Raw genomic sequence first — 27,634 nt, forward strand, 5'->3', positions numbered from 1 at the left:
ACCCCCTCCCTGAGGTCTTTTTTCAGGGTACAACCGGAGGTCCTACTAATTACAAATCAAGGTGAGATGCAAGCTATAGGCTCATCAGGGGTGGACCTTGAATCACTTGAGACGGCTATTCCCCCCCCCCCCCCCACCCCCCCCCCCGATGACTTAGACATAACCTTCGAAACTGCTCCCCCCCCCACCATTGTTGGAACTGATGTCAACATCGCTACTGCTACTGTTACTGCTACTGATGTCGGTGCCGGAGGTCAAACCCTAGGCGAGGGGGGATTGGAATTAGGATCAGGTTTAGGAAACTTAGAGTCCGGGCACCTCCCTTCTTCACTTTCAATTACGATGGAAGCCCTATTTGCATCTTTAAAGGAAGATATAAAGCAGGGTTTTGCGGTATCAGCGGCCAACCAAGGGGAGATTAGGAGTTCATGCGAGATATTAGAAAAGAAAGTTGATCTCCGAAATACCAGAACAGAATTGCTGGAGCACTCTGTTGTCGAATTAAAATCCAGTTTAGGGTCGGCAGAGGTAAAAATCCTAGAGCTTCAAAAAAAGGAGAGGGTGTCCTGCGCGAAAGAGTGGAAATGTTGGAAAATAATTCCCGTAGGAACAACCTTCGCGTCTTGAATATTCCAGAAGGAAAAGAGGGCTCCGACTTGAGAAACTTTATGGCAAATCTGCTAAAAGAAACCCTGCCACTCGATGAACCAGTAGATTTTCTGATAAAAGACATACAGATAATCCATAGGGATCCTTTCCGACTAAATCCAACCAGGACTAAGCCAAGGAAAATTCTTATTAATATTCTAACTTACGCCATGAAAGAAAAAATCCTGAATTTGGCTCTAAAAATGAAAACAGTAAGAAGTAAGGATTTTTCCTTTGAAGTTTGTTCGGATCTCTCAAGAGAAACACTGGAAGGAAAGTGGGAGCTTGGGAGAAGGGTGGACAATTTTAAGAAGATCGGCGCCACGGTGCAACTTAAGTTTCCTGCCTTCCTGAAAGTGATGCATAATAACAAAATGCACAATGTTAGGTCTATTCAGGAGGCGGATGAATTATTGGAAAGTATCGGTAAAGGATCCCCATAAGCAAATTTAACAGCTGAGGCGAGGGTTTTCATTTTCAGTAGTCTTCGGTAGTGATATGAGATATATATAGTATCATGGTTTAGAAAAGGAAAGGGAAAGGGAAAAAATAATTTAAAAAATGTAATAAATAAAAGGGAAGAAAGAGGGGGAGAATGGGAAGGGGAAAGAAATAGAGCTTATATAATCTAGTCAGTGTGCACGGTTACTTTTTTTTCTTTTCTTTTTTGGTGGGTAACACAAACTGGGTAAATAGGCAGAGGAGTAGGGGGCCACAGACGCCACATCTGGACAAACAACTAGTCCAGGTAAATAGGGGTTGGGTTCTCCAAGGGGGGTGGGGGGGGGGGGGGGGTTGTAGGGTGGGGGGTATGGAGCACATGAGATTAATTAATAATAAAAACACCTCATTCGTCATACTCGTTATATTTGTAATACCTATTATAGGTTTTGTTGACCAGAAAGTTTTAGTTATGCTAGGATTGTTTGATGAGAGGGCCTGGAGGGAGGAGAGAGGAGTACCCCCCTAAATGAATTGTCTGCAAATATTATCCTGGAATGTAAATGGCTTGAGGGTGGGATCACGTAGAAGAAGAATCTTACAATATCTAAGATTCCCCCGCCCAAGTCATGATCATCCAGGAGACGCATCTTCTTGAGGCGGAGACAAAAGACATACTGAAATCACAGAAGTGGGTGGACTCCTATTTTTGTACAGATCAGACAGCTAATATTAGGGGGGTATGTATTCTCTTTAAAAAAAATCAGCCAGATTTTGCAACATAAAAGGGACCCAGGAGGGAGATGGATAATATTGAAAGTTACTGTTAGAGAGGTTCTTCTTACACTAGTTGGCTACTACGGCCCGAATCATGATGACCCCTCCAATCTCCAAACCATTTTTTCTCACTTACTGGACTTCCCTGAGCCGGTGGTGTGGGCAGGAGATTTTAATATCGTTTTGGATCCCAAATTGGACAAGACCCCGAATAGTAGAGCAATCTCTCCTATGAGATAAAGGTCATCTCTCCTTATAATAATGTCGCAATTGGGCCTCAAAGATATCTGGAGAGAAAGGTCAGGGCAACTGATGGGTGTATCATTCAGGAACTTTAAGTACTGTCATAAGTCACGGATTGACTATATACTGACAAGCCACACTCTTAGTGACAAAATAGAGGACATAATATATTTGCCAAAACACTTGTCGGACTACTCCAGTATTCTATTGACTTTACAGAGCTTAGGCACCTAACCGGCTAGAGCATGGTCTTTTGACCGAACTCTCTTATTGGAAACAAGCGAGTTGAGTTTCCTTCTTTGGGAGACAAATCACTTTTTAGAGACCAATTTGGGAACTGCTGACATTACGATAGTTTGGGATACTCTTAAGGCTTTTTGGAGGGGTATAATAACTAACAGGGCAAGCTATAGAAGTAAGAAATACAGAGAAGAGAATGAGGACTTGGAGGTAGAAATGAGGAAGGTCGAAGCAAAATTAAATGTCCAAGGGGGAATTGGACACAAGGAAGATCTAGAAATTAAAAAGAAATTGAATGAACAAATGGAGTCGGTTCTCCAGAGACGGCTTATGCGTAGGTTGGAAGTGAGTAAGATGGCCCATTTTGAGTATGGGGAAGGCGCTGGAAAATTATTGGCTTGGAAGATCAAGGCAGACCAGCTCCGGAACCATATTAAAGAGGTTTCATTGGGCAAAGAACCCCCTATCTACTAAGACGCAGCAATAGGAGAAGCTTTCCTGGATTATTTCCAGGAAATATATAAAGAGACCTACACAGACGATAATTCCAAGGCAAAATCTTGGCTGGAGAATATTGCTTTAACACCAATTAGCTCTAAACAACAACTGGATTTGGGGCAACCTATTACACAGGAGGAAGTAAGGAGAGTATTGGCAAGTGGAAAAAAGGGCAAGGCGGCTGGCCCGGATGGGCTGCCAATAGAACTATACCGTTCAATGGGAGAGAAATTAATATCTGTAATGACTCTCTTATTCAATAAAATCTTCATGGATGGTATTAGCCCACCGGTAACATGGAATGATGCCACCGTAGTCCTTTTGAAACCAGGCAAAAACCTTCCAGTTGTGGGTCTCATCGGCCTGTATCACTCCTAAATGCCGACTATAAAATCTACACAACTATCCTGGCTAATAGATTGGGGGAGGTGGCTAAAGATATCCTTCATCCTGCCCAAAAAGGTTTTGTGAAATGGCGACAGTTAGCAGACCTCACTTACGATCTGGTCGGCACAATAGATATTGCCTCTACATGTTCGCTTCCTCTCGCAGCCCTGACTTTGGACGCCACCAAGGCTTTCGATAGGGTGAACTGGATTTACCTATCGGAAGCCATGGAGAAATTCAACCTGGGCACAACATTTTGTCGGACCGTACAGTTGATATATAAATCCCCAACTGCCAAGTTACTGGTGAACGGAAGTCTTACAAAATCATTCAGTATAACTAGAGGAACTCGACAGGGTTGCCCTCTCTCCCCCCTGTTCGATATATATCTATCGAACCATTTGCACAGAAATTAAGGGATAACCCCGATATCGAATCATTTAAATACGGGGAATGGGAGAGAAGGGTGACCCTACATGCGGATGATATTTTGATTCTTTCCGCAGATCTAGCTAGGACTCTACCGGCAGTAATTAAATCAGTGGAGGACTTTGGCAGGGTTTCCGGCTATGAGATAAATCCCGGTAAGACGGAAATCATGACTTGGAACATCCTGAATCCCGCACCACAGACAAGCTGTAGTATGCGTTATCTTGGTATTACAATCATTCAAGATATTAATAAACTAGCAGAAACCAATCTATCACGAGTGTTTCGGGATTGCCGTAAACAAATGAAGTCATGGGTACATCTTCTCTTATCCATTCTGGGGAGAGTCAACTTGGTCAAAATGTCTATATTGCCCAAGGTTACTTTCCTTTTCAACACAATTCCTCTCCACTTTGATAAAGACATCATATGAAAATTCCAAGGGGAGATCAATTCTTTTATCTGGGCATACAAATCCATTAGAATTGCATGGAAGAAATTAAGACGAAGGAGGGAGAAGGGGGGCTGGTTTCACCGGATTTACAATATTAGGCCTCGAATGTTGTTGAAAACGCCAAGCGACAAAGGGGCGGGGTTGACACCGGAAGGGTTTATGTTTAAATTTGGCGATCAAAAATTCTTTAAGAAAATTAAATTCAAAGTTTTGCAGGGGTTTGCCAGGATGTGGGCAGCATTAAGGAAGGCGACTGGTCTTGGCTACTTCTCCAAATTGGCCCCACTTTGGGACTCTCCAGGCTCCCCCGAATGCCTCCGAGATAGACTGGTTACCCCACTTAGAGATGCTGGAATTAAATTATGGGGATATCTAATTAGCAATGAAATATTTATCATATGGGAAGATCTAGTAACGGTAGTGGGTAGCGATCTTTCCAAATTTAAATATATCCAGCTACATAGTTGGGTACAATCCCAGCTCAAAAAGGGAAAATCTATAGGTGGTGGAACTAGCTTGTAGCAACAGCTTATGGAAAGGCCAGTAGGTAAAAAAGAAGTTTCTTATTGGTATTGGGCCATAGAACAGGAGGTAGATGGGGAAATTAAGCTGGCTGATGAGCTGTGGAGCGGCTCGCTGCCTAATGAACAGTGTGACCATCTATGGCAGGAATCCTTTAAAATCCTCTTCAACATAGTTAAACCAGCATGGTTGAGGAGGAATAATTTATTTACGGCTCATCGTGCATATTTATCCCCCCTCAGACTATCAAGAATTAGTAAAAATACACAAGTTAGTTGCCAAAAATGCGGTCTCCTTGAGGCATCGGACCTTCATATGTTCAGAGACTGCCCTTCCATTCAGTCATTTTGGGAAGAAGTACAAAAAACATTGGAGAGTATTTTGGGGACGGTAATTACAATCGATATTAAATTAATAATTTTCGGCTTACATACCCAGACACTAGGTCCAGCCAGACTTTTTCTCTTCTATTCAATCAATCTGGCAAGAAGACAAATCTGTAAGCACTGGGCAGTCTCCGCCCCCCCCTACCCACTCTGATTGGCTGACTGCTCTATATGAAACATCTCAAATGGATATGGCCAGAGAATGTAGCAGGAAAAAGCTCGCATACTGGGACTTGCTTTTTTTTTTCTCCCCCCCCGGTATATGATTATGCCTACTGGACACTCCCAGAGCCCATAAGGTCTTCCAAGAGTGGAACGATACCTAATCTCCCCAAAATAACAGTTGGGTAGTGCTCTTTGGTCTGAAAACATACCCCTCTAGGCTATGGGCTGAAAGCATCAAGAGAATCAGAGGGAGGAGCCCACGTTATCCTAGCCTATCGATATAGGGGAATGCATAGACGGTCAGCACGTTATGGGTATTGGCGAATGAGGATACATTTTTTTTCCGTTTAAATTAAAAAAAAAAAAAAGGAAAAAAAAAACCCCAAAAACCTTTGGCACCCTCTAAGTCCCTAGTAAATGATACCCCAGTACCACATTAGGCCTGAGGTATTAAAGAGAGTCCCTACGAGCAGCAGCACGAATTGCGCTTCTCTAAGGGATCCCTCACAAAGCACATACAAGGCTGCCATTGCAGGCTGCGTGTCTTGGTGCAGACAAAAGTGAAAAGATGACATGTCCACATACCTATGTGCCATGTCCCCTAACACTGCATATAATATTTGTAAGTCACCCCCACAGCAGGGTTAAAACATGTGCTAGACACGGATAAAAATAAGTACCCCAGATGTATGATGGCTTCTCTAAAGATAGGGATGCTTGGTATCAAACATCTCATATTCGTAAACCCACACAGATACCAGTGATTGATGTACCAATCAATACATAACCCCAGAGGGCACCTTAGAGGTGCCCCCTGAAAGCTTACCAGCCTCTGGTGTGCTCCCCGACTGTTTCTGCCAGCCTGCAACCCGAGACTTTTCTGACCACCAAGGGTGAGAGCCTTCTGCTCTCAGGAGACCCAGAACAAAAGCCTGTCCAGAAAGGGGGCGTCACACCCACTCCCACAGGAGGGCCTGCTGATTAGCCTTCCTAGGCTGGCAAGCTGCAAAGAGCTGCCGCCCTTGAAATGTGAATCTATTTCCCCCTCACAGGAGAGGAAACTGACTCCCTTGTCCAGAGCCCCATTGGCACATGGACAAGCAGGAAAATTAACTAGTCAGGTAGGTGTGCCATCCCCAGGCTAGTACCACCCCTAAGGTGAGCTAAACTGAGGTGAACACTATCTTTCAAAAGTAGCAATCTTTGTGATGGCATACTTAGTAATTCTGAGGCAGGGTTATGCCAACTTCCAACATAAAGTGGTCATATAGGGGGCGTAGTGACCCCAAGGGACAGTAGCCCATTGGCTACTGCCCTACACTCCCCTAACACCCCTAAATTCAGTATTTAGGGGAGTCCAAGGCACCACAGAAGCAGTTCCTGACGACCTAAGAAGAGGGAGGACACTGAAGGGCCACAAAAGCAGAGCGTAGAGAAGTAGCTGACCTGGTGCCAAACCTACCGGCCTGTCTGCATTCCTTAGTCCTGCAGGTGAGGACTCCAGAAATCTGGGAGGACTGCCTACCTTCGATAAATACCCAAGACCTCTTGTGAACAGTGGACCTGTTCTCTTGCACCCAGCAGGAACTCCAAAGGAAAAACTCTGAAGCCCCCAGAACCGCCAAAACCAGACACCTAAGCAACCACTGCACCTGGCGCTCTGGCCAGAGTGAAGTGGCCAACAGTGTCAACCAGGTGCCCCTGCCTCCAGAGCTCAGGTCCATCAGTTTCACCCCTCGTGGACCCCCCGCCGCCTTCAGCCTCTGCACGCAGGCCCCCCTTGACTGCTACTGGTAAGAAAACTTGACGCCTAAAGTCACCTCTGCATACCTTGCCCCTGAGACCCCAGGTGTCCCTCCATTCCCGAGCATTCCAAGACTTGAACCCCCTACTGGTTCAACCCAAATTAACTTCCAGCAAGAGCCTGCAGCCTCTTTTTTGCAGTGATCCATCTCCATAGAAACCTATTGGGCTACTGAAGCGGGTTTGCACCCAGTCACCCCCCCCCCCCGTGCCACTCGTGGTGTACTGCTGGTCCTGGCTTAGACCTTTCCCACCCCTCTGGGTGCATGTATAGTTAGATTTATCACTGGAATCAGTGTGGGTTTATCAATACGAGATATTTGATGCCAAACCACTATTTTCAGTGAAGCCATCATCTTGCTGGGGAACTCGTTTTTCACCATTGTCCAGCACATGCTTTAAAAGGGCTTCCCTGGTCACTTCTACTGGCAGTAATAGGACTGACAGGCACAGGGGCATATCTGCCCATGCAAGTATGTCCTCACATGTACTATTCAGCACCCTGACTTAGGATGGTCAGGCCTGCTTTAGAGGGGACGTACAAATATTACACACAAGGTTAGGGACATGGCACACAGGGATGTGAGACATATGTTTTTACTTTTGTCTGCACCAAGACACGCAGTTTGCAATGGTAGTATGCTTGGTGCGGGGTCCCTTAGGGCAGCACAATACATGCTGCAGCCCTTAGGGACCCTCTTTAGTGCCTCAGGCCCTAGGTACCAGGGAACCATTTACTATGGACTTACAAAGGGTACTAAACATGTTGCCAATTGAGGGGACGATTACACAGTTTTGGGAAAAAGCTCTGACACTGGGGACCAGGTTAGCAGGAACCCAGTGCACTTCCAGTCAAAAACTGTTTACAAGGCAAAAAGTAGGGGTGACTATGTCAAAAAGGGGCACTTTCCTACAAGAACACTCGACAATGGCTTCTTCACTTAGTTCAGATTTCTTCAGCCCGTGTTTCCTAGAGGCAATTGCCTCCCTTTACAACTCTAGTAAGATCAGGTGTAATTTCAGAATATTCATCCTTACCTGTGTATGTACAATTCTCTGTTGTTGGGCAAGTCATAGTTGATGATTAGTGACACTTGAGGAACATCTAATCCTCTGGCCCAGACGTCCGTAGAAATTAGCACCCGGCTGTAATGACAAAGTGAACCAAATATACAAATCTGCAATATCTAATGATCTAATTAAGGCCGTTGTTTCAAACTCTAAAGCACATAGTAAGTTATGCTAACTACACATTAAGTAAAAGCAATTTCTTCTACAACTGTCCAACAGCAATTCGACCTGGAAACTGTGTTAACCTCTTACAGAATTAACTACCTTCAAAGGCAGCAAAACACACTATGCCTTCTAAATCATTCACATTTAACCATTTGTGTGTGTTCAACTATCATGGACTCCTCACAAGGGCACATCAACAAGAGGCCTTTTATTTGTAAAAATAATCAATGCAGATTGACCACTGTGTTATAAGGGCAGTAAGAGGAATAGTGGTAAGATGTTAATGAAACCAATCTGACTGATACAGACATCACATAAAAAAGCTTCCCACTTTCATCACTGAATCCTAAAACGTCTTGGACAAGTTGCCGAGAAATCACAAGTGACAGTCACCCTACAGCATTTTATATTTCCAAATATCTGTGCTAAACTGTCAACAGCCTCGTGGAAGGCATTTTCATCCACCTTCTATACACATCTTGGCTATTCAATGTATTGAACACAAGATGAAACGTTTAATACTCCTCCTTTGGAAGGGGCTAGCGCCCGTGATAAATGACTATACAGTATAAAGGTTCACAACGTGACCTCCAAGTGTGAGCAATACCAAACCTATTAATAGATTATAAATCATAGGAAGCATCATCACTGCCTTACTGGTGTTCAGATATAGTAGCTTAATCACATACTATAAAGTGTTGGTGCTATTCTTCACAAGAAGTCGTAAAAATATAAGAGATGGTGGGGCTTAAAAGAGTGAGAGCATATCCCAATCCTCTACCCCAACACTTCTTCCTCCTCCCACTCTTCAGCCCTCTCATTCCCTTACTCACTGCCCAAGTAAGCTTTAATAGGTAAAACTAACATTGCAATTTTCCAATTTACCCAACAGAATTAAAATCAGCAATTTAGCTCAAGGAAATACAAATCCCATCATAACTTAATACAAAATGATTTTCAGGTGGACGTGATAAGGGCATGCACTATCAGCATTCAGGCATTGAAGCGGGTGAGTTTCAACATTGTAAGGACCTAAATAACAATACCCTTGTGGGTAGAGTATGGATAACTTGGGATGGAAAGATGCAGAGAATAACTGAAGCAACTTTTCCCATTACACCAGCTTTGAAGTGTCTTTCTTTCTCCCCCATCCGGAGTAAAAATGTTTCCAAGGGGATATCGCCAAGGGGATATCGCCAAAACAGAATTCAAACCTATTAAGCAGCTTCCCAACTATGGTTAAGCAGCCACCACCAAGTCTTTCGAGCACCAAGCTTTAAATATTAACTTTCTTTTGTTTTAGGTCTCCATATAAGCTTGGCAAAATTGTCCCAAGAAATTATTCTCTAACATAATAGATATTTCTGCTTCTCCCACAGAAATTTGTCTCTGCAAATACATTTTCTAATGCCCCATCACAAGTTCTTAAAATCACTGTCGTAATCGAGATCTCTACTTCGAGATTCTTTGACGACACCGATAATTTGTGGGACGACTATCTTTGATGAAATGTAAGATGTAACCATATTTACAAGAGCAGGTAAATATTCGCGAAAGCAGGGTTCAAGCTCAGGAGATTAAAAGTGAGTGGAGCTACCCAAATACAAAGGATTTAAAATGTTGACACTTTCTACACAACACTCTGGCTTTCTTCAGACTTTGATAAAGAGTTACTGAAGAATACAATGGCAGATCTGATTGATTGTTAAGCTTCTAAAGTGCACGAATACCAAACCTCACTCGCACTCATGTCTTAGAAAACTCACAATCATTTGCTTCATACAGGACAGAGTACATCATATGACCATCTTTATTAAAAAAATGATTTAGAATTAATGATTATTTCAATAATGTGGAACCGCCAGAGACCTACCAAGCCACATAACTCATGCCTAAGACCATTAAGTGCAAAAATTCCTTTTATGATTGAGGAAAAAGGGAATCTAGGATGCTACAGGTGAGTGAATGTAGCCGTGATTGTGGGAGCATCGAGGTTACTAAGATCAACCACTAGCAAACAAAATAGAGAAGTTCAAAAGTGAACCAACTAAAAGTGTTCTCCGATTCTGCAATGGATGTTAAAAGGTACACAAAAAGCAAGAATTTCTTTAGAAGATTCTGTTGCAGAAGAGCTGACTACATAAGCTCAAACCACTGACATGAAAATTGATAAGCATTCAAAGTTAAATAATGATGCCTAAACTAGTACATTTGATAAAAATAGGATTTTAGCATTCTCTACTCTCCCGTTAAATATTCCAGCTTGAAACATACGTACCTTGCACCAGATCGAAATTCTTTCATAATGGATTCTCTCTCTTTCTGTGGCATGTCACCATGCATTGATGAGACTGTAAAGTTGGCTTCTCTCATTTTCTCAGTTAACCAGTCAACCTGAAACATACACCAAAAAGCCACAGATAAACATAAGAAAACTGTACATTTTGTGGATAGACATCTGCTTTGTAGAGAAATTAAAAACGATTAATATGTACTAAATTCAACGCATTCCCAACCTAAAAACCTCAAAAAAGCAAAAACATTCCCAGGGCGCTTTTTAGTTCTATGTTTAGAACCATATTCAGAATATTTTTTAAAGAGTATATGTTAAAACACCAGTTATTGAAAGTGTTTGAAGATAAATAGTTTTCCTGCAAAAGGAACACAAGCGTGCCTATTAAGGGTAAAACTCAAGCGGGCCCCATCAGAGAAAGGAGAGAACCAGATCACACAACATATCATGAGATGCACTTGCAGACACCATCTACAGTCCCTGTATAGTAGAATGAAAGATTAGGACTCAAAATCAACTGTAGGAGAGAGCTTAATATCTTACTGAAAATGACAGAAAATGTAGAACATTCATAAGTGTGAAAAGGAAAGACGCCAGGAGGAAGAACCACTTATTCTTACAAGCCCCACAAAGCTAAATACTTGAAATGGTCAACTCTACAACAAAAAGAAAAATACAGCATCAGAAAGTTCAAGGCCTCCAGAAAAGAATATTGCAGGAGACAAAGTTAAGGCCACAGTGTGTCCTTAAGCAGAGTTTAAAGTCGGACCGTCTCAACTACACTCATTTCATTTTGTTTACAGTTTGGCATTAATGGATTATGAATGTATGTCATCAACAATACACTCCACTTCAGCATCTTCAACCAGCTCACTCCAAGCATCCAGACTAACCAAAACACCGCCATCAGACTCATCTTGGGCGTCGTCAGAAGCGTTCACATCACTCCCTAATTCCTAGAAGTAGACTGGCTATGCATCCAGAAAAAATGCCAAATCAAAGCTACCCGTCCACACCTACAAAGCCCTCCACAACACTGAACCTGCGTACCTCAACAACTTATTTCACCTCTACCATCCAACCAGACAGATACTCTAAGCCTCACTAGGCCTTGCACGTGTCCCTGCAACCGCAGAAGCAAGTCAGGAGGACACTCTTTCTCCTACATCGCTGCCAAGACCTAGAATGAACTCCCTCAACAAACTAGAACCGCTACTTAACTTCACAAAAACTGGAGATCTGGCTGTTCAACTAGGAGCTCCGCCTGACCTACGTTCCTACTCCAGCCCATGGATACACTCAAAGGTGATAAGTTGCGCCATACAAATCGACCCAACAACAAACTAAAAAATGCAACACAAACAACAATGCTCGTCTCAGTGGCTCATCTATGGGTAAACTACCAATGTGTCTCAGAAATAATCTGTCCTAATTTGCAAAACATCACGTTCACAAATACCAGACATTTAGGGATCAGTTGGTTGTCCAAAAACATATTTAACTTCTAAGAGACTCTTAAGACTCCTATATCTTTGACTGGCAAGACCAGAGAAATGGTTACTTCGCAAAAAGAAGAGCTTTAGCAACTAGAACACTACACCTATACTTGATCTTCCATTAAGGCAGCTATCACATGCCTTCAGATTCCTCTGGCCTCAGCAGTATAAATCATGAACAGTCAAACGAACAGTGGACGAGAGAATAGGCAGGTTGTTTTAAATCAAGTGTGTGCAATTTGAGCCACAATCAAGCAAGATTTACAGGGTAGCCACATGAAATCAGAAAAGGTTATTTACCCACTGTAACCATAGCCTTGTGTATAGCTTCGTTCCGCTATGCAAACCTGTCCATGTACCTTTCAGGATGATCCTTTTTGACAATCAGTCAAGCCCACTGGAGGTGCTCCGTGTTCAAGATTGTTAACATCAGATCTTGCGTGGACTATAGGGAATCACTCCAAAGTATACCCCCCATTAGAAGTTAAAGTTGCTACTGCTCTATCGGTCGAGGATGCAGTATGATTCTAGTCAGGGGCACAGGTCGTGTCTGGGACATGTTGAAGAGGTCTATGGTATGTTGGGAAAGGTGGCAAAGGACAGTGCTGAGTTCTGGGGTCCACTGGACCCAAGATAGTCTTCTTTTGTGCTGGCGGTTACCATCTCTAATATCCTAGCCAGCATGTACATATCCTGCCTCTCAGATTCCGGTTTTCATAGTGGGTGGACAAAGATCTGTGGACTTTCTTTTAATGCCAGTATCCATTTTCCCCTGCCTGAGAGAAACTCCCTACTGCCCCTCTGTCTTCTATGCTGTGGCCATCTGCCCTGGCAATAGCACTCTGAAAAAACGCCAACAGACAGCACACCTCAGCAAGTTCCAACTGATCTCAGTTCAGACAGAGGGTTAGAAGCCTGACAAATCTGGCCAGTAACAGCAGGAAGATGCTCCTCCAATGTCAGAGGAGCCTTTCAGAGCAATCAAAAGTACTAGAACAAATTGTTGGATGTGGAGTTGCAACACTGACCTCATTCATTCGGTGCTGGCTTCAACTTTGTTGACTGGAAGAGGAGGATTGCACACCTGTGAAAGGGAGTAAAACCCTCTGTTTTGTTTCCATTCTCAACAGAAACAGGGCCAAGTCTAGGAAGAGTCCGTGAATCGCACTACTTCTTTACTCGAGAATAGAAAAAACCTGGCTGCCAGAGTAACAAGGAAGGATTAGCTGAGGGGAAAGGCATGCGTGGCGTGGACCGTGACTGACCACAGTCCAAGAGGTCACTCCACCCACCCAAGCTACACAGGAGTAGTAAGGCCATGTAGGTTTACTAAGAAGCTTCATCACTTTCAGGAATTGAGTCTGACGAGGTGCAGTATTTGTGTCCCTTGCTCAAAGTGTACCCAGACTAATATTTTGTTAAACTTAGAGGGATTAGGGAACAGCTGGTCTTCACACACTTCTGGCACAGAGTTTTATCCTACAGCAAGTCATGCTGATTCTTTAATAATGTAAACTATTGTCCTAGGCATCTTGTTCATAGTTGTTGTTACTGGTAAGTCACAGTTCAAATCTAATCCAAATCTGACCAACGGCCCCACATGGGGCTTACACAGCTATGAGAGGTATGTAAATTTGAATTGTCTATCGACGGCCCAATCTTCCGTTATAAATATCTGTTTATTGCCGAAATGGACCCATCAACATTTCTAAAGTTAGAGCTGGAGACTGAGGATGTAACAGAAGGGGCTTCACTAACACTTGTTTTACAGTGGGCCTAAGTTTGGTCTAATACCTGGGCAACCGAGTATCATTCTATCTTGATAGATGTCCTAAGGAAGGTTCTGAAATTGAAGGGATGTGTGCTTTATAACCTAATTTAGACAGCTGTTTTGGAATGTTTTTTTTAAGGATTAAAAACAAAGTAAAAGATAATTATGCTGAATTGTCCCTTTTACGCCAGTTGTTCTATACACTTAACATTTCATTTAGGAATATTACAGTCGAGTAGTTAAACTACAAAATTAACAGCCACTAATGAAGAGTTATGGGACTGAAAACTGGTACAGTTTGAAGATAATTTAAACTTGTTTTTCTTGGTTTCTTTTTGGTAATATGATTAAGGTCAAAATGGCTGAAACCTTTATTGTTGGACTAGAAGGTGAAATAAACGAGAGCTGTTGATATTCAAATGCAGAGAGACAGATTGTTTTATTTTTTTATAGTACAGCAAACTGTATATAAAGAGCATGGAGAAAACGGTGACGGAAAGTGAAAAGTGTATAGCTTTTTAATTCTACTCTCCAGACAACATTTCATATTTCAAAGAGTGGGAGCTATTTTTTTATTTAAAAAAAATAGATTTCTTGCTCTCTGAATATACGTTTGAAATGGTTCTTTGAATTTTTGTATGGAACTGATTGAGTGTATTGTATCTACAGGTTGATGGAAAATTCAAAACAAAGATGAAGACTAGTAGCTACTGGCGTTATCCTATAGTTTAGTTTTTTTTAATGTATTTATTTATAATCACAGGTAGACAAAATATTGCAGTATAATTAATCCCAACAATTCTATCATTGTACATAAAATAGATACTGTTAGTACCCATCTCCAAAGTCACACACTGCTTATGCATGATCCTAGATATGGTTCCAATCGTGAACCTAACAGTGTACATGGCTTTCACCCCCTAAAGGAGTGTCCCTAATCCCTTCCCAAATCTTACAAAACTTCACTATGGCACCTACTCTTCGGGAGTAGAGCCTTTCTGTGGATTCCACTTGTTTCATACTATGTTCCCATTGGCCGAAGGTTGGAGTCTCCATTTTTGTAGGATCGAAGATTTGGCCACTAATGAAGCGGTGCCTTTCTATAGTGCCGTGGATGATCCTAGCCTCCGCGGATGAAACCTAAAACAAATGAAGGTCTACTGCAACAGCATAAACAGATAGCCAGTCCTAAAGATTTTCGATAACATTTTAGGTCATTTAGGGAGAACCTGCTGGGGACCTTTTTATTTGTTCCCAATATAAGCCAGAAGGCTGATCATCTGGTCCCTAGGCTTGTGCAGCTGGATTCTACAACCTCATGGTGATAGTTGGCTGGATAAATGACACACAGACAGTAAAAGTACCCACAAATTCCCTTAAATGTGTGAATCTCAATTGGCCAGTTAGCTTTACGGATAGACTTTCTAAGGCTATATACTGGACCATTTCTGTTGTTTGAGGGAGTAGGCATCTTTTCTAAGCACCCTTGGATTAAGGCAGTGGCTACATCAAAATAAACAAGCATACCAGTTCCCTTTCCTCTTTCACGACAGTAACATTTTTGGGTGAAGAAACCTGAAGACTTCTAAAATGTACTAAGACAACAAAAGCATCCACCAAAAAAGAACACTGGCAATGAAGTACAATGTTGAAAACAAATCTTCAGCCTAGCATAAGGCACATAAAGACATTTGTGGCACTAACCTCGGCCCACAGGGTTTAGGACCTTGGATTTTCCTTTCTTTATCATACTTTTAACTGTACTATTTTCCTTATCTGTGCTTTTCATTTTATAAAGTCATGGTACAATCAAACACTCGCAGAACATATTGAATGTTCTCTACTGAATCCAGAGACACAGCATGCGGTTCATCAACATTTAGGAGACATTCATTTTGTGCAACTTTTCCCTGAATACCCACTAAAGGATTTCTAAATCACAAAGTGAAGTCATTGCACTTCTGGTCTCCCCCCATCTCCCAAAGAAGAGCCCTAATACTATGAAAAACTGACATAGAACTAAATCAACCTTTAGAATTCCCATGATGTGAAGAAACATTTCTTTTTGACATCCACAGCCACCAATCACCATGTGAAGAAGTCCCCTCCTGGTTTTAAATCGCAATAATAGAACATAATGAGTGTCGCTTGCGGCACAGCATTTTAGCTGCATTTTCCGCTATGAGCTATTTATGCATCTACCACCCTAGCACTAATTTGTGTCACCAAACAGGGTTGAAAAAACATGGCCTATCCTAAAACGATCTGCTCACTGGTATGGTGCTTAGATATTGGCAAGAATATTGGGAGAACAAAGGAGAAATATGTTGAGTCACCCCCTCCGTACTTACTGAGTGAAAGGGAAAGACACTGCTGCCCCTATTCACAAGGACGGTGCAAGCCTGCAGGACAAGCAAGTGCCAATGCTAATACAGTGAATGAGGTGGAAAGACAAAAAGTACTGCAGCCAGTATTTCCTATAGCTCCGAACCATGCCATTAAAAGGGTCTCATAGCACGTGCAGCTCCGAAAACACGAGTTTGAGCAGTATGAAAAAGGAAGGGAGCATAGTGGACAAGCAATCTACTAAAGGAATAAGCAATAAGAGAGAAGGTGTCTGGTGGACTAACTACATTTGAACAAGTTTAATTTTTCTGAGGTTATGCATGCTCCTATCCAGTATTCAAAGTGAATAAACTTGTGCTTGCAGCTTGGAAGCGGCACAGGGTTCTTTTGAGGGAAAGAATCATAGGAATGCCATGTGGTAATGGGGCTTTTTTGCTACGGGAAGAAAAATCAGTGTGCAGCATTATAGAGCAGTTTTCTGCGCCTTCAAATTTACAGAGTTCCTTTCCAAGTCATTCTATAAGTATCAATAATTAACCGTGGCAACCATTCCACACTGCAGCATCTTTGGCATTTAGAAAAAAGTTAGGTACCTTTTGGTAATTTTGGCTTGAACATAACCCATTTTATTTTTTTTTAAACATTTTATTTCGTCAATTGAACCCCACAACGCAGGGCTCTGTACTCCAGAGACATCTGCCACATAAAACATACGTATGCATGAAAGCAAACATTTGTATATGGAAATTTAAAATGTAGGACAGAGGCATGCTAAATAATAACTAGCTTCCCCACCCTTAACTCCCCCCCCCCCTTCCTCTCTCAACTCCCTTGTGATCGCACTGCATCCACTCAATCTTGTTCTCAGTTTAAAACAAACTGAAAGTCCCACTCTAGTAGCTAGCACCCCCATGCTCCCCCCCTCCGCAACTGGACCATGTTAGCGAGTACCCCAATGAATGGGTCTCCGCCTCGGCGGCTCTAACCATATTCCCCGATAGCCCGCCCACCGTTTCCAAATCTTATAGTGTTTGCGTGGGCATCCCCTGGCTACAAAGATGGGCTGCTCCAGCCCCATACAAATATCCAATCCATTCTTCCATGCAGTCATTGAAGGGGCCCGTGTCGCCTTCCACTCCCTAGCAATATTCCGTTTCGCCAGTGCAAACCCAAACAGCATAAGATGTCGTTTGTAGACATTGCCCCCTATTCCTTCCATAACGTGAAGTATAGCCAGGTGCGGTGTTCGAGAGAGTTCCCGCCCCAGCACCTCCGAGAGGCATGCAAATACTCCCCTCCAGAAACGATCTAAGGACGTACACTGCCAAACAGTATGCAGGAAAGTGCCTTCCTCCCGACCACATCGAAGACACTCTGGGGAAGCAATCAATCCCGCCCGCCACAGTCGTGTTCTTATAAAGTAGACCCTGTGAAGGTATTTCAACTGGACCATACGGAGCCGCATCGCTACTGCCGCACCCCGCAGAGCTGCCAGTGCCTCCGTCCAGTCCTCCTCTAGGGCGCCCACGTCAGCCTCCCAGTCCCCCCCGAAGTTTTCGCAGTGTGGAGGAACAGTGGGTGACCAGGGATTGGTATATTCGAGAGATATTTTTGTCTTTTAGGTCCCCCATAAAGACTTTCGCCTCCAGTGGGATATATTCAGGGAGAGACTCCAAACCCTCCAGGCTAGGAGACAGGGAGTGACGAAGCTAGAGGTACCGAAAAAATTGCGACCGTGGCATGTGGAACTCCCTCTGTAGATCCTGAAAGGGCTTGAGTGCCTTACCCCTCATCACGTCTCCCAATGTTGAAATGCCAATGTCGTCCCATCCCCAGAAGCCCTGTAGGGCTGCCAGTTGGGGCAGGCGCCCATTGTTCCACAGAGGGGTCTCCCGAATCAAGGTGTTCCACCATCCCATATGGCGCAGAGCCTGCCTCCAAATCTGGAACACTATCCGTGTGACCGGTAGCAGCGCACCCCTCAACGGTGCGGAGTATAGGAGTGTGTGTAATGAGTGACGCCCCATAAGCTGCCGTTCCAGCGCATATGCCGCGTCTCCCCTATCCCCAGACCACCATTCATTAAGAACCAGCAGGTGCAATGCCTGGTAGTACGATAGAATGTCCGAGGACGCAAGCCCTCCGCAATAGGTGGACAGCTAGCACGTGCGTAGGAGCCGGGGAAGTGCTACCATCTTGAAGATTGACGATCTTCCAAACAGGGTCAGAGGCCAAGATTTAAGGTCTGAGCTTACTCGCTCCCACACTGGAGCCACGTTCCGTTGCCAGGAGATGGCCGGTATGTCTGACAGGAACACCTTCCCAAGTATTTCAGGCCCCCACCGCCAACTGGACCGAGGACGCCCATGCACCCCACTCTTGTTCGATCTCCCAGGGCCCACAAGGTGGACTTGCGGGGGTTAATATAAAACCCTGACGTTTCCCCAGAAATCTGCATGATGCGCAGAAGCCGCGGCCCCATCCTGTCCACTTCTGTGGATAATCATCTGCGTATTGCGCGATCCGGTCGGACAGACCCGGGGCCCATTCGAATCCCCGGACCTGTGCATCAATGTGTACCCACGCCGCCAGCGGCTTCATGGCTAGGGCAAAGAGGTATGGAGACAGGTGGCACCCCTGCCTCGTGCCCCATCCTATGGAAAAAGTGGGGGAAGGATGCGCCAGCCACCCGAACCGACGTGGTTAGCTCCTTGTAGAGGAGCGCTATGTAGGAGAGGAAGCGGGGGCCAAGATTGAGTCTCCGTAGCAATGCAAAAAGGTAAACCCAGCTGAGGGAATCGAACGCCTTGTCCATGTCTGCCATGAGTAGCGCCGCCGGCTCTCCTGTCTGCCGTATGGCCGCCACCGCCACGTGCGCCCTCCTTATGTTGTGTCTGGTCGCCCTCTGGGGCATAAACTCTGCCTGGTCCGGGTGCACCAGGGCAGAAATGTGGGGCAGGAGACGATTAGCCAACGCCTTCGCCAGTATTTTGGCCTCCACGTTTAAAAGGGAAATGGGGCGATACGAGGCATGTTGATCTGGGGGTCGGCCGGGCTTGTGGAACACCACCACATCCGTGTGCCGCCAATCCGATGGGGTGCACGCCCCCTTCCCGGGCCTCATCCACTACCGCCCGGTAATACGGGACTAATTGCATACGGTAACGATGGAAGAATTCTCTAGGAAACCCATTTGGTCCCAGTGCCTTGCCAGAATTGAGCTCCCCCAATGCCACACCCAACTCCTCATCTGTCAAGGGGTCTCCAACTGGTCCCGCACCCCATCCGGCAACTTTTTGGGGGGCAAGTCCACGAGGAACTTATCTATGGTGGATCCTGATGAACATTCCTGTGGGGCGTACAACTCCGCAAAATGTAAGCGGCGAAACTCTCCGCTATGACGGGAGGGTCCGTAAGCGGCATCCCTGCCGAATCCAGAATTCCCGGTTGGGCCTGGACATGGAAGGCACCCTGACAAAGACGGTGCAGCATTTTACTAGACTTGTCCCCCCATTGGTATACCCTGCTGCGCGTCGCCAGCCAGACAGTCGTGCCTCATCCAGCAGCATGGTGGCACATGCCTGTTGTGCATAGAGCAATAGCCGCACGTTTCGGTCCCTCCCTGCCTCCTGACACCGGAGCGCAAGTGCCTCCACATCCGCTTCTGCACGAATCAGTTCCTCCCTACGGGCCGCCGTGCACCAGGTTATATCAACCCCACACAAGGTGGGCTTCATCGCCTCGCCAGAGACAGACCCCTCATTATCCGTCAAGACTGGGCAATTTCTTCGCTCATATGGGACCCATACTCTACATTTTGCAAGTGCCAAAGTGATAATCTCCATCGAAACGGTTGTTTCCCCCTTCCTATATATAGCTTAAGGGACACCGGAGAATGAACATAACCCAATTTTACACAGAATAAGGGTTTTACAGTTAAAAAGCTGGAAGGTAGCAGAATACAGTCTAGGACATAGTCAGCTATAAGACTACTGATTCTTTACAGACTGTTGAGATTGTCAATGCTAATAATTTTTCTAGAGCAAGCACAGGATCAGTAACCATTTTAGAACTAAAATCCAAAACTAAAATACAATAGAAAGCCTGTACTCTGACACCAAATGAGAATTGCTTATTTTAGAACTTACCAACTTATGTGACCGCCACAGGACATCGACAAGGCATGTGATATTATACAGACGATTCAATGTTTGAGCACACACAATTTAAGCAACAGGTGATAAAGACCTGCACTCTTAATGGACTTTGCCACATGCCAAAGAGGACTCCTGGCAGCACTTTGCATGCAAGTCCACAAAGACAGACATTTGAAATATATATCTATCCTTAGACTAGGTGATTTGAAGGGCAGATAATTTCAGACAATTAAAGTCTCATAGTTTAGAAAGGAAGAAAAACATTACAAAAACTATAATGAACAAATGCAAGACAGGATAGTGAAAAGAAATAAGCCAAACTTCTTCAGAGAATGCAACCCTAAAATCTCACCTGTGTGGAAAAACATGTTCCAGATCAAAGCTGGACTAAACATGAGAAAATTATATGTGTTTGTAGGACAACCCACAAAATTATAGGCTACGGATATTTTTCCGTAAATTTGGATCCTCAAGGTATACCTTTCGTTTGGTATTGCAGAAAATGACTGCCTGGGTGATGGTCAGAGTATCGTAGAGGTCACACAAGGTATCAAACTTCCACTCCTCCCGTTCCACCGCCACAAAGAACTGTTTAATGCCTTCCAGAGTCAACTCATCACTGGGCAAAAAAAAAATAAAAAAAATAAACCATACCTTCAGTGATATTCAGATCCGACAAAATTCTCATATATGCAACATATTTCTTAATTAAACTTATTTTCTTCATTCGTAACCTTAAACTCCGATGCCAATTTAAAAACACTTAAATGAATTTATATATCATAAACCTAGGCACATTTATAAGTGAACCTGACACAGACTCCTGTTCCCTCATTTCCTCAACATCATACATTTCCAGTACAAAACACATCTTTTACTACCTGCATTAGATCACTTTTCAACAGTTCATTAATTATCCGAATCTCCCATGGTATTCTGTGCGTGATTGTGGACAATGAAAACATTGATAAAGAGGCCTCACATTTTTGCACTTGAACCTTTAGCTTGTTAGTCTCCATATTAATTCTAAATTTAGGGGTAATTTACGTTTAGGCCAATTTATTCTGGCATAAACGAGGGAACAAAAAAAGGATAAATCGCTGTAAGCACAAGACAAGGCTACGATGAAGCACATCACTTAGCAGGAGTTAACTGGTGTAATGAGCCCTGTTAAAGCTATGCAATTAAATACAAGCATTGGCAAAACCAGAAGCACAGTTGGGAAAACATACTTGGCAGTGCCAACAGGTGACAGTTTCAAGCAGCGGATGGCTATGTTGGCAAACTGCTATGGAGAAAACACTGGCTCCTCTAAGTACAACTTTTAATACACTTGATTTATCAATTTACAGAAAACTTTAGCCCCGGGCTCACTCTTTACCATATTCACTTCAGAACACCCTTGGAAAAACTGTATTAAGGGTTTGGAGTCCAGTCAGATGCAACAGTAGGCGCCACCTGGGATTCTTCTGTGTTTCTTCTATATAATGATTTTCTAGTTTAATGCACTATGGAAACGTTAGGTTAGTCCACTATGGCAAAACTCAGTTTACATTAGGTTCCTGAATTAGAGGCAATTCCCTTTATGTTGGAGCAGGAATGAAGGATGTTCTAGAGTTTAGTATGCTGGATGCCGAGGGATCTTCCGCTATGTTGCGCTCATCTGTAGAACTTACTAGATCGGGTAAGGGCACCATTTGCAAGCTCCTACATGGCACATTATAGTCAAACTTTCATAGGAAGCAGGACCTTTACTTCAGCAATCTTTGTAAGATGTAGAATTGCATTTAATTCGGTTACCTCTAGATTTCACCCAGATCCATGAGTTGCCTTCAAGGTTGGCTTGTCATGCTGTTGAGCAGTTATTCTGACAGGCACTACGTTTTTTAGGTAGGTGCTAGACTATTTAGCAATCAACAAAGCTTGCATTTGCTGTTTTCTGATGTTTGAAGTAAAAGAAGGATTTCTCATAACAGAAAGTGTGTTCTCCCCTTTCCTTCAACTAGTAGATGATTCTACCCAGACACCCCGTGATTAGCAGACGCTCTTCCATGCTGGAGCCGATGCAAAAAATAAGTTCCTCCTGGCGCGCAGTATGTAAAAATCATGGAATCTAATCACAGGTCAGGACTGAAGCTCATACGTGTTGGTTAAACGTCTGTAGTAGAGGTTATGGTCCACCAAGCTGCCTATAGGCCTGTGAGAATCAAGGCAGTCTTTCTGCATTTATCCAGGTTGATGGGGATTTCTCGGAGATGTGCCAGGCAGTGAGTGTTTTGCAGGTCTGAAGCCAGACAAACGGCTATTTAGTGCCGCAGTCTTGTAGCTTATCTTTCAAAGATTCTGCTTTGATAGAGGAGAATGAACAGACTTTTCCACCAAGCAAGGATTCTCCTTTCTTGTGGAAGATACTGTGTCCACCCAAATATTGTATGCAAATCATTGTTAAATCCAGTCCCAGGAAGTCAAGGTATTTGGCATGCTGACACGACTAATCATTCCCTTGTATGCAAGACATGTTAGCTGGCAGATTGTTAATACTTCCTTATTTTACAACAGGTTTGGGGGTCTGAGATGAGTTTGGATAATATCTCAAAAAGGTTAGGCAATGCTTATTCAGCGCCCATAGGTGGGACAAACCTGAAGTCTCCTCCAAGCTACTTTCCCTCAGTAAGGTGGAGTTAGATTTTGATGCGCATCAGCCCTCAAGAAACATCTTGCAGGCTGGTTAGAACCCTTGGCAAGGAGTACAAAAAGGTCCTGTAGTGGGTTCAAACTCAGACGCATGGAATATAGCTCTACGGTCTAATTGCATAACTAACTACAAGGAAAATCCTATCACATTCATAATTATTCTAATGAAATACATAGACCTTTGGAGTACAAGCAAGATGTGTCCAATTATTTGGTTTCATAAGAAAGGGTGCATGGAAAACTGCTTGTAACTTTACAAAGTTTCCTTCAACCTTTTATAATTGCATGTGGTTGTATCATTTAATCAGTATAGACTGATAACTGGACGAGACTCCCATCTTGAATAAAAAGCTGCTTCAGACTGCCCAGTTTTACGTCTGTCTCCACCACAGCACTTAATCAGTGATTTGCAGGTAGTTAAGGTGATGCCAGAAGAATATGGCAACTAAGCCACCTACAAATGAACGATGCCTTCCTCCAAGTAACTTTTGTGCCACTTTCCAGCCTTTGTGTCAAAACTGGACAGCAGCAATGCCCAGTGCATAGTATCCCGCACACAACAAGCTCTTCTAAAAGCTCCCAGAAATAATTAACTGCCAACTAATAACCAACCGGCAGAAATTCAGCCATATCAACTCAACTTAAAAGAATTCCACTGCCACAGCCTGGAACAAATCAAAGTCTCACAGAATGACAAAGCCATCAACACAAATATGTAGTTTTACTAGCAGAAAAGCTTCACGTCGCAGACAGTGCTTAGTGGAGTCCTTGTAGGGCACTCAACCAAACTCCACCTGCGACTTGGACTCCAGTCTAACACCCCTAAACCACTAACCGTCTTTCAGTAACAATCCAAGAAAAGGATCATTAGCTAGCTTTCCACAGAGCTGCAGCACCAACTGAACAATTATTAGAGCCAATTTTTGGGTAGCTTCTTTTTATCGTTTTATAAAACAATAGGCAGTACACAGAGTTCTTGGCACCAAACCTCACTTCTAGGCGCATTCACAGTGTTTCATAGTTTGCAGCGCATGTGATTTTGGAGGAACAAAAACATGAAAATGTTCCAACCAAATACTTCGTATTTTCTTACATTTTCAGGGCTACTCTGCTTTTGTAAATGGACTCCTCTGCTGAAGCACAGTGATCTATGCCTTGATGCCACTCCACTATTGTTTGGGAGGGGGGGGGGGGGGGGGCAGGGCACACTGGTGCAGCAATGTTCCATAGCCACTAAATGGCTGACTTGCAGTTACCTCCACTAGATCCATGCAATCCGTGACTTAGCATTAAACCCCAGTTGTACTCTCCTGCCTATCGAGATGCCAATTACATTTGTAGATTGGCATTAGCTCATAAGTAAATCAATCATCTGGCAACCCCATATCATGTATAACCACTCTTCAGTCAAGTTAACTTTATTGTTTCAGTTTATATGTGTAAGCCCTATAATACACAACAAACTTAGGCTACAACTACACATAAAACAGTATATGTTAATTAAACGCACTACCATACAAAAAAACATTACTTTGATAAAATTACTAAGCAAATCTGGGACTTCCAATCATTCTCACCTAGCTTATACTGGGAGCTACTACTAAAAGTTATTTTTGAATAAAATACAGGAAGAATGTCCCACCTAAAAAAAAAAAATCCCAAAGCAAAATCTGAGCATTAAACGTGCAGTACCGAAAAATAAAAAATACAATTATTCTAGCTACAGATGCAAAGGACAGCAAGTGCAAAAAGCAAATTGAACAAAAGTCAATTATAGTAAAATGCCCATATTGGGGGCATTTAAAAAGGTAAACACAGTCTAGTGACCTTTTAAGTAGCATAAATATATGAAGATACCGGGTTAAAAATTAGGTCCGAATCAGTGTGCATTTAAAACGCCAAAGCATCCTTAAAATGTCCTAAGTTGTAACCACTAAAAAGGAGACAGAGGTAGGATCTTCTGGCCTGCAGCATGAATGAACAGAGCAATATGAAGTTGGTGAGAGATTCATCACCCTCAAACTCACAACTACAGGTATCTGTGCACCTTGCTTCTTTGGGCAAGGTGCTATTATACAACCTTACTGGCAATGTGCCTAATCTAATTATAATGCACAGTGCTCTTTCTATTTTTAGATGCAGTTGGTCCAAACATGGTTCGTATGTAGGAAAGGGTTTAAAATCGTGTTAACAATTTGCTGCTCAAGTAGGCAATATTGTGATCCCGCAACTTCTCTTTAACCATATGCCCACTCTTTGCAGACTTGCTCTCAGGATTAGACCAATACTCTGAGCAGCCTATAGAGTTCAAGGTGGCTGACGTGGTTGTACCCTGGATGACTCCACACTTGACCAAAGCTCACACAGGATTTTCAAGTAAATACTCGGCTCAAGCTATGTCCACATTCTGATCCAATACAAGATTGGTTGAAGTGCTATACAAAGATCAACAGAAATAAGACAGGTCCAGCCTGAGAGCGTTCATTGGGGTCCCTGGGCTAAGATGAAGAGGACGAAGGAACGGATTCTTAGATCTCAACAATGCAGCACCTTTTGTGTGACCCAAAAACTAGATCCCAGCAGCTACGGTCTGTGCTTTATATGCCTCAAGGGCAGGGGCAATTACTCTACAGCTACAATCAAAGTACAGCATCGGCATATTGGCCCCGGGTAACTTCACTTAGTTCCTTAGGTTGAGGAGACCAGTACATTCTCAAATAAAATATGAGCCCCAAATAGTCATAATTTTCAACACGCTTCAACAGAGTTCCATAGATTTTAAATGCATTCCTAAGCTTGGCTCTGTCGTTTGAAATCATAGACTTCTTTTTACTGTATTGATCTGAAGTTTATTACCTTTGCAGGAGTCCTCAAACCCTCTAAGAAGTCTGTGCATAGCAAGTTTGGTGCGGGATAAAAATACAGCATCATTGGCAAATAACAGGAACGTCATAGTTGAAAATGTTAACAAAGGCTGGGGCAATCACTGCACTCTGACCCTTATATTGATTGCAAAGCTACAGGTTATTTATCCTCTTGGGTCATATCTGACTGATGACTAATTTTCCTCAGAGTTTAATTGCAGACACCAATTTCTCTGGGGAACCCAAGGCAGATGAGTTCTGCCATAGCAGGTGTCGGCTGACAGTGTCAAAGGACATTTTAAAATCAACTAATGTCATATACAGCCAAGAGTTCTTAATAAATGTGTATTTTAACCCTCTGATGTATAATCACATTGCTTGATCAAGTGTGCCTCAGCCTTTTGTAAAGCCTGTTTTTGAAGCTGTGATAATCTTGTTGTCCGTGGCCCAATTTTTTCAGAAGGGTAAGTAACAATTGGGTATGGATCTTGCTAATTCTATCAGGCAGAGATTGGGCGGTAATTGGCAGGGTCATTCTGCGGTTCTTTCTTGTGAAGCAGTATGATAATTGCCGGTCTCCATGAAGCGGTCGTTAGTATGAGTCGCTAGAAGGAAAGATCTGACTGAAAGAGATCCCCTGGTACACCGTCAGGTCCAGGGGCTTTATGTTGCTTCTGGTTGAGAATAGCTGTTCGAACATCTCCTACAGTGAATTCAATACAAGGCTCGGCAATAGCAGTTGCTATATTTGGAAGATAGGTTATGATACCAGATAGATAGAATTATTCAGGGGTCAGGTCTGGGGTCTGGTCTGGGCTCAAGTATGAGAAGTTCCCTAACAGGCTTAATTATACATTGTTAAGAAGTATTTGTAGCACAAATCAGATGAAATACAGGTTTCTAGATTTCTTGAAACGAAGAAAATAAAGTAGAAAAACATGAGTTAAAGTGGCATGTCTAAGTGCCTGAATTAAATGAGTCTATAAGCCACTACCACAAGTTTGAGTTCCAAACCTTTCCACAGCTATAAATGTTCATTCAGATACAGAAGTGGGCATAGTTAGGAAGCAAGCCACAGCAGTGTGTGAGAGCGTCTGTCATCCCTAAATAACTCTTTCTGCTCCACCACACAAGTTTTTAGGTCTCGCCTGACCCAGCGCATGCGCTGGTCTGGCGAGACATTTTGTGAGGGCTCCAAAAATGATACCAGGCCAGCCTAGACCTACAGTGCATGTGCGCGGGAGCGCGCGTCGCGCTTTACCGCGATTACTTTCACTTTGATGGCGATCACTTTCGCGGCCGCAGGGCCGCTTTGATGTTCTCCGTGAGGCTTCAATAGATTGCAGCAGTTAAAACAAGCATTGGCATAGCCAATAGGTCTCGCTTTTGGGACCTTATAAGTGTTTAGTCATGCAACTGTTGCATGGCTAAACACTTATAAGGTCCCAAAGGCGAGACCTATTGGCTATACCAATGCTTGTTGTTTTTGTAATGGGGCAGGGAGTCCAGTTAGGGTCCCTGAATTGGGTAAACCGCAGAAGGAGCAGTTTCATCCTGTGGATTTTTTGAACTGGTCAAGATGACATACTGTTCCTTCTTACATCTTCTGTCTCAATGCGATTACAATCTACACAATAGCATCAACATTATACTGGGGAATAAAATTATCTCAAGATAAGAAAGCTAGAGGCATCACTTAAGTGCAAGAACATCAAAAAAAAACCTGTGGCCAACTCCCAGCATCCTCAACCTAGCATCTGTGCCGGAAAAGGTAAGCAATTAAT

At 43.4% G+C, this 27,634-nt stretch overlaps 1 protein-coding gene across 1 annotated transcript in view; it reads right to left on the reverse strand.

Moving 5' to 3' along the window:
* The window catches only part of EIF4A3 (eukaryotic translation initiation factor 4A3), an 82,922-nt gene that overhangs the window by 9,977 nt on the left and 45,311 nt on the right, over positions 1–27,634 (reverse strand). The window contains exons 8-10 of the mRNA XM_085612326.1: positions 20,773–20,911; positions 10,508–10,623; positions 8,032–8,139 (exon numbers count right to left, since the gene is read on the reverse strand). Coding sequence (XP_085468452.1) covers positions 8,032–8,139; positions 10,508–10,623; positions 20,773–20,911 — 363 coding nt within the window. The remainder of the gene's footprint in view (positions 1–8,031; positions 8,140–10,507; positions 10,624–20,772; positions 20,912–27,634) is intronic.

The sequence above is a fragment of the Triturus cristatus genome, chromosome 6 (assembly GCF_964204655.1).
Source record: "Triturus cristatus chromosome 6, aTriCri1.1, whole genome shotgun sequence".
Taxonomy (NCBI): domain Eukaryota; kingdom Metazoa; phylum Chordata; class Amphibia; order Caudata; family Salamandridae; genus Triturus; species Triturus cristatus.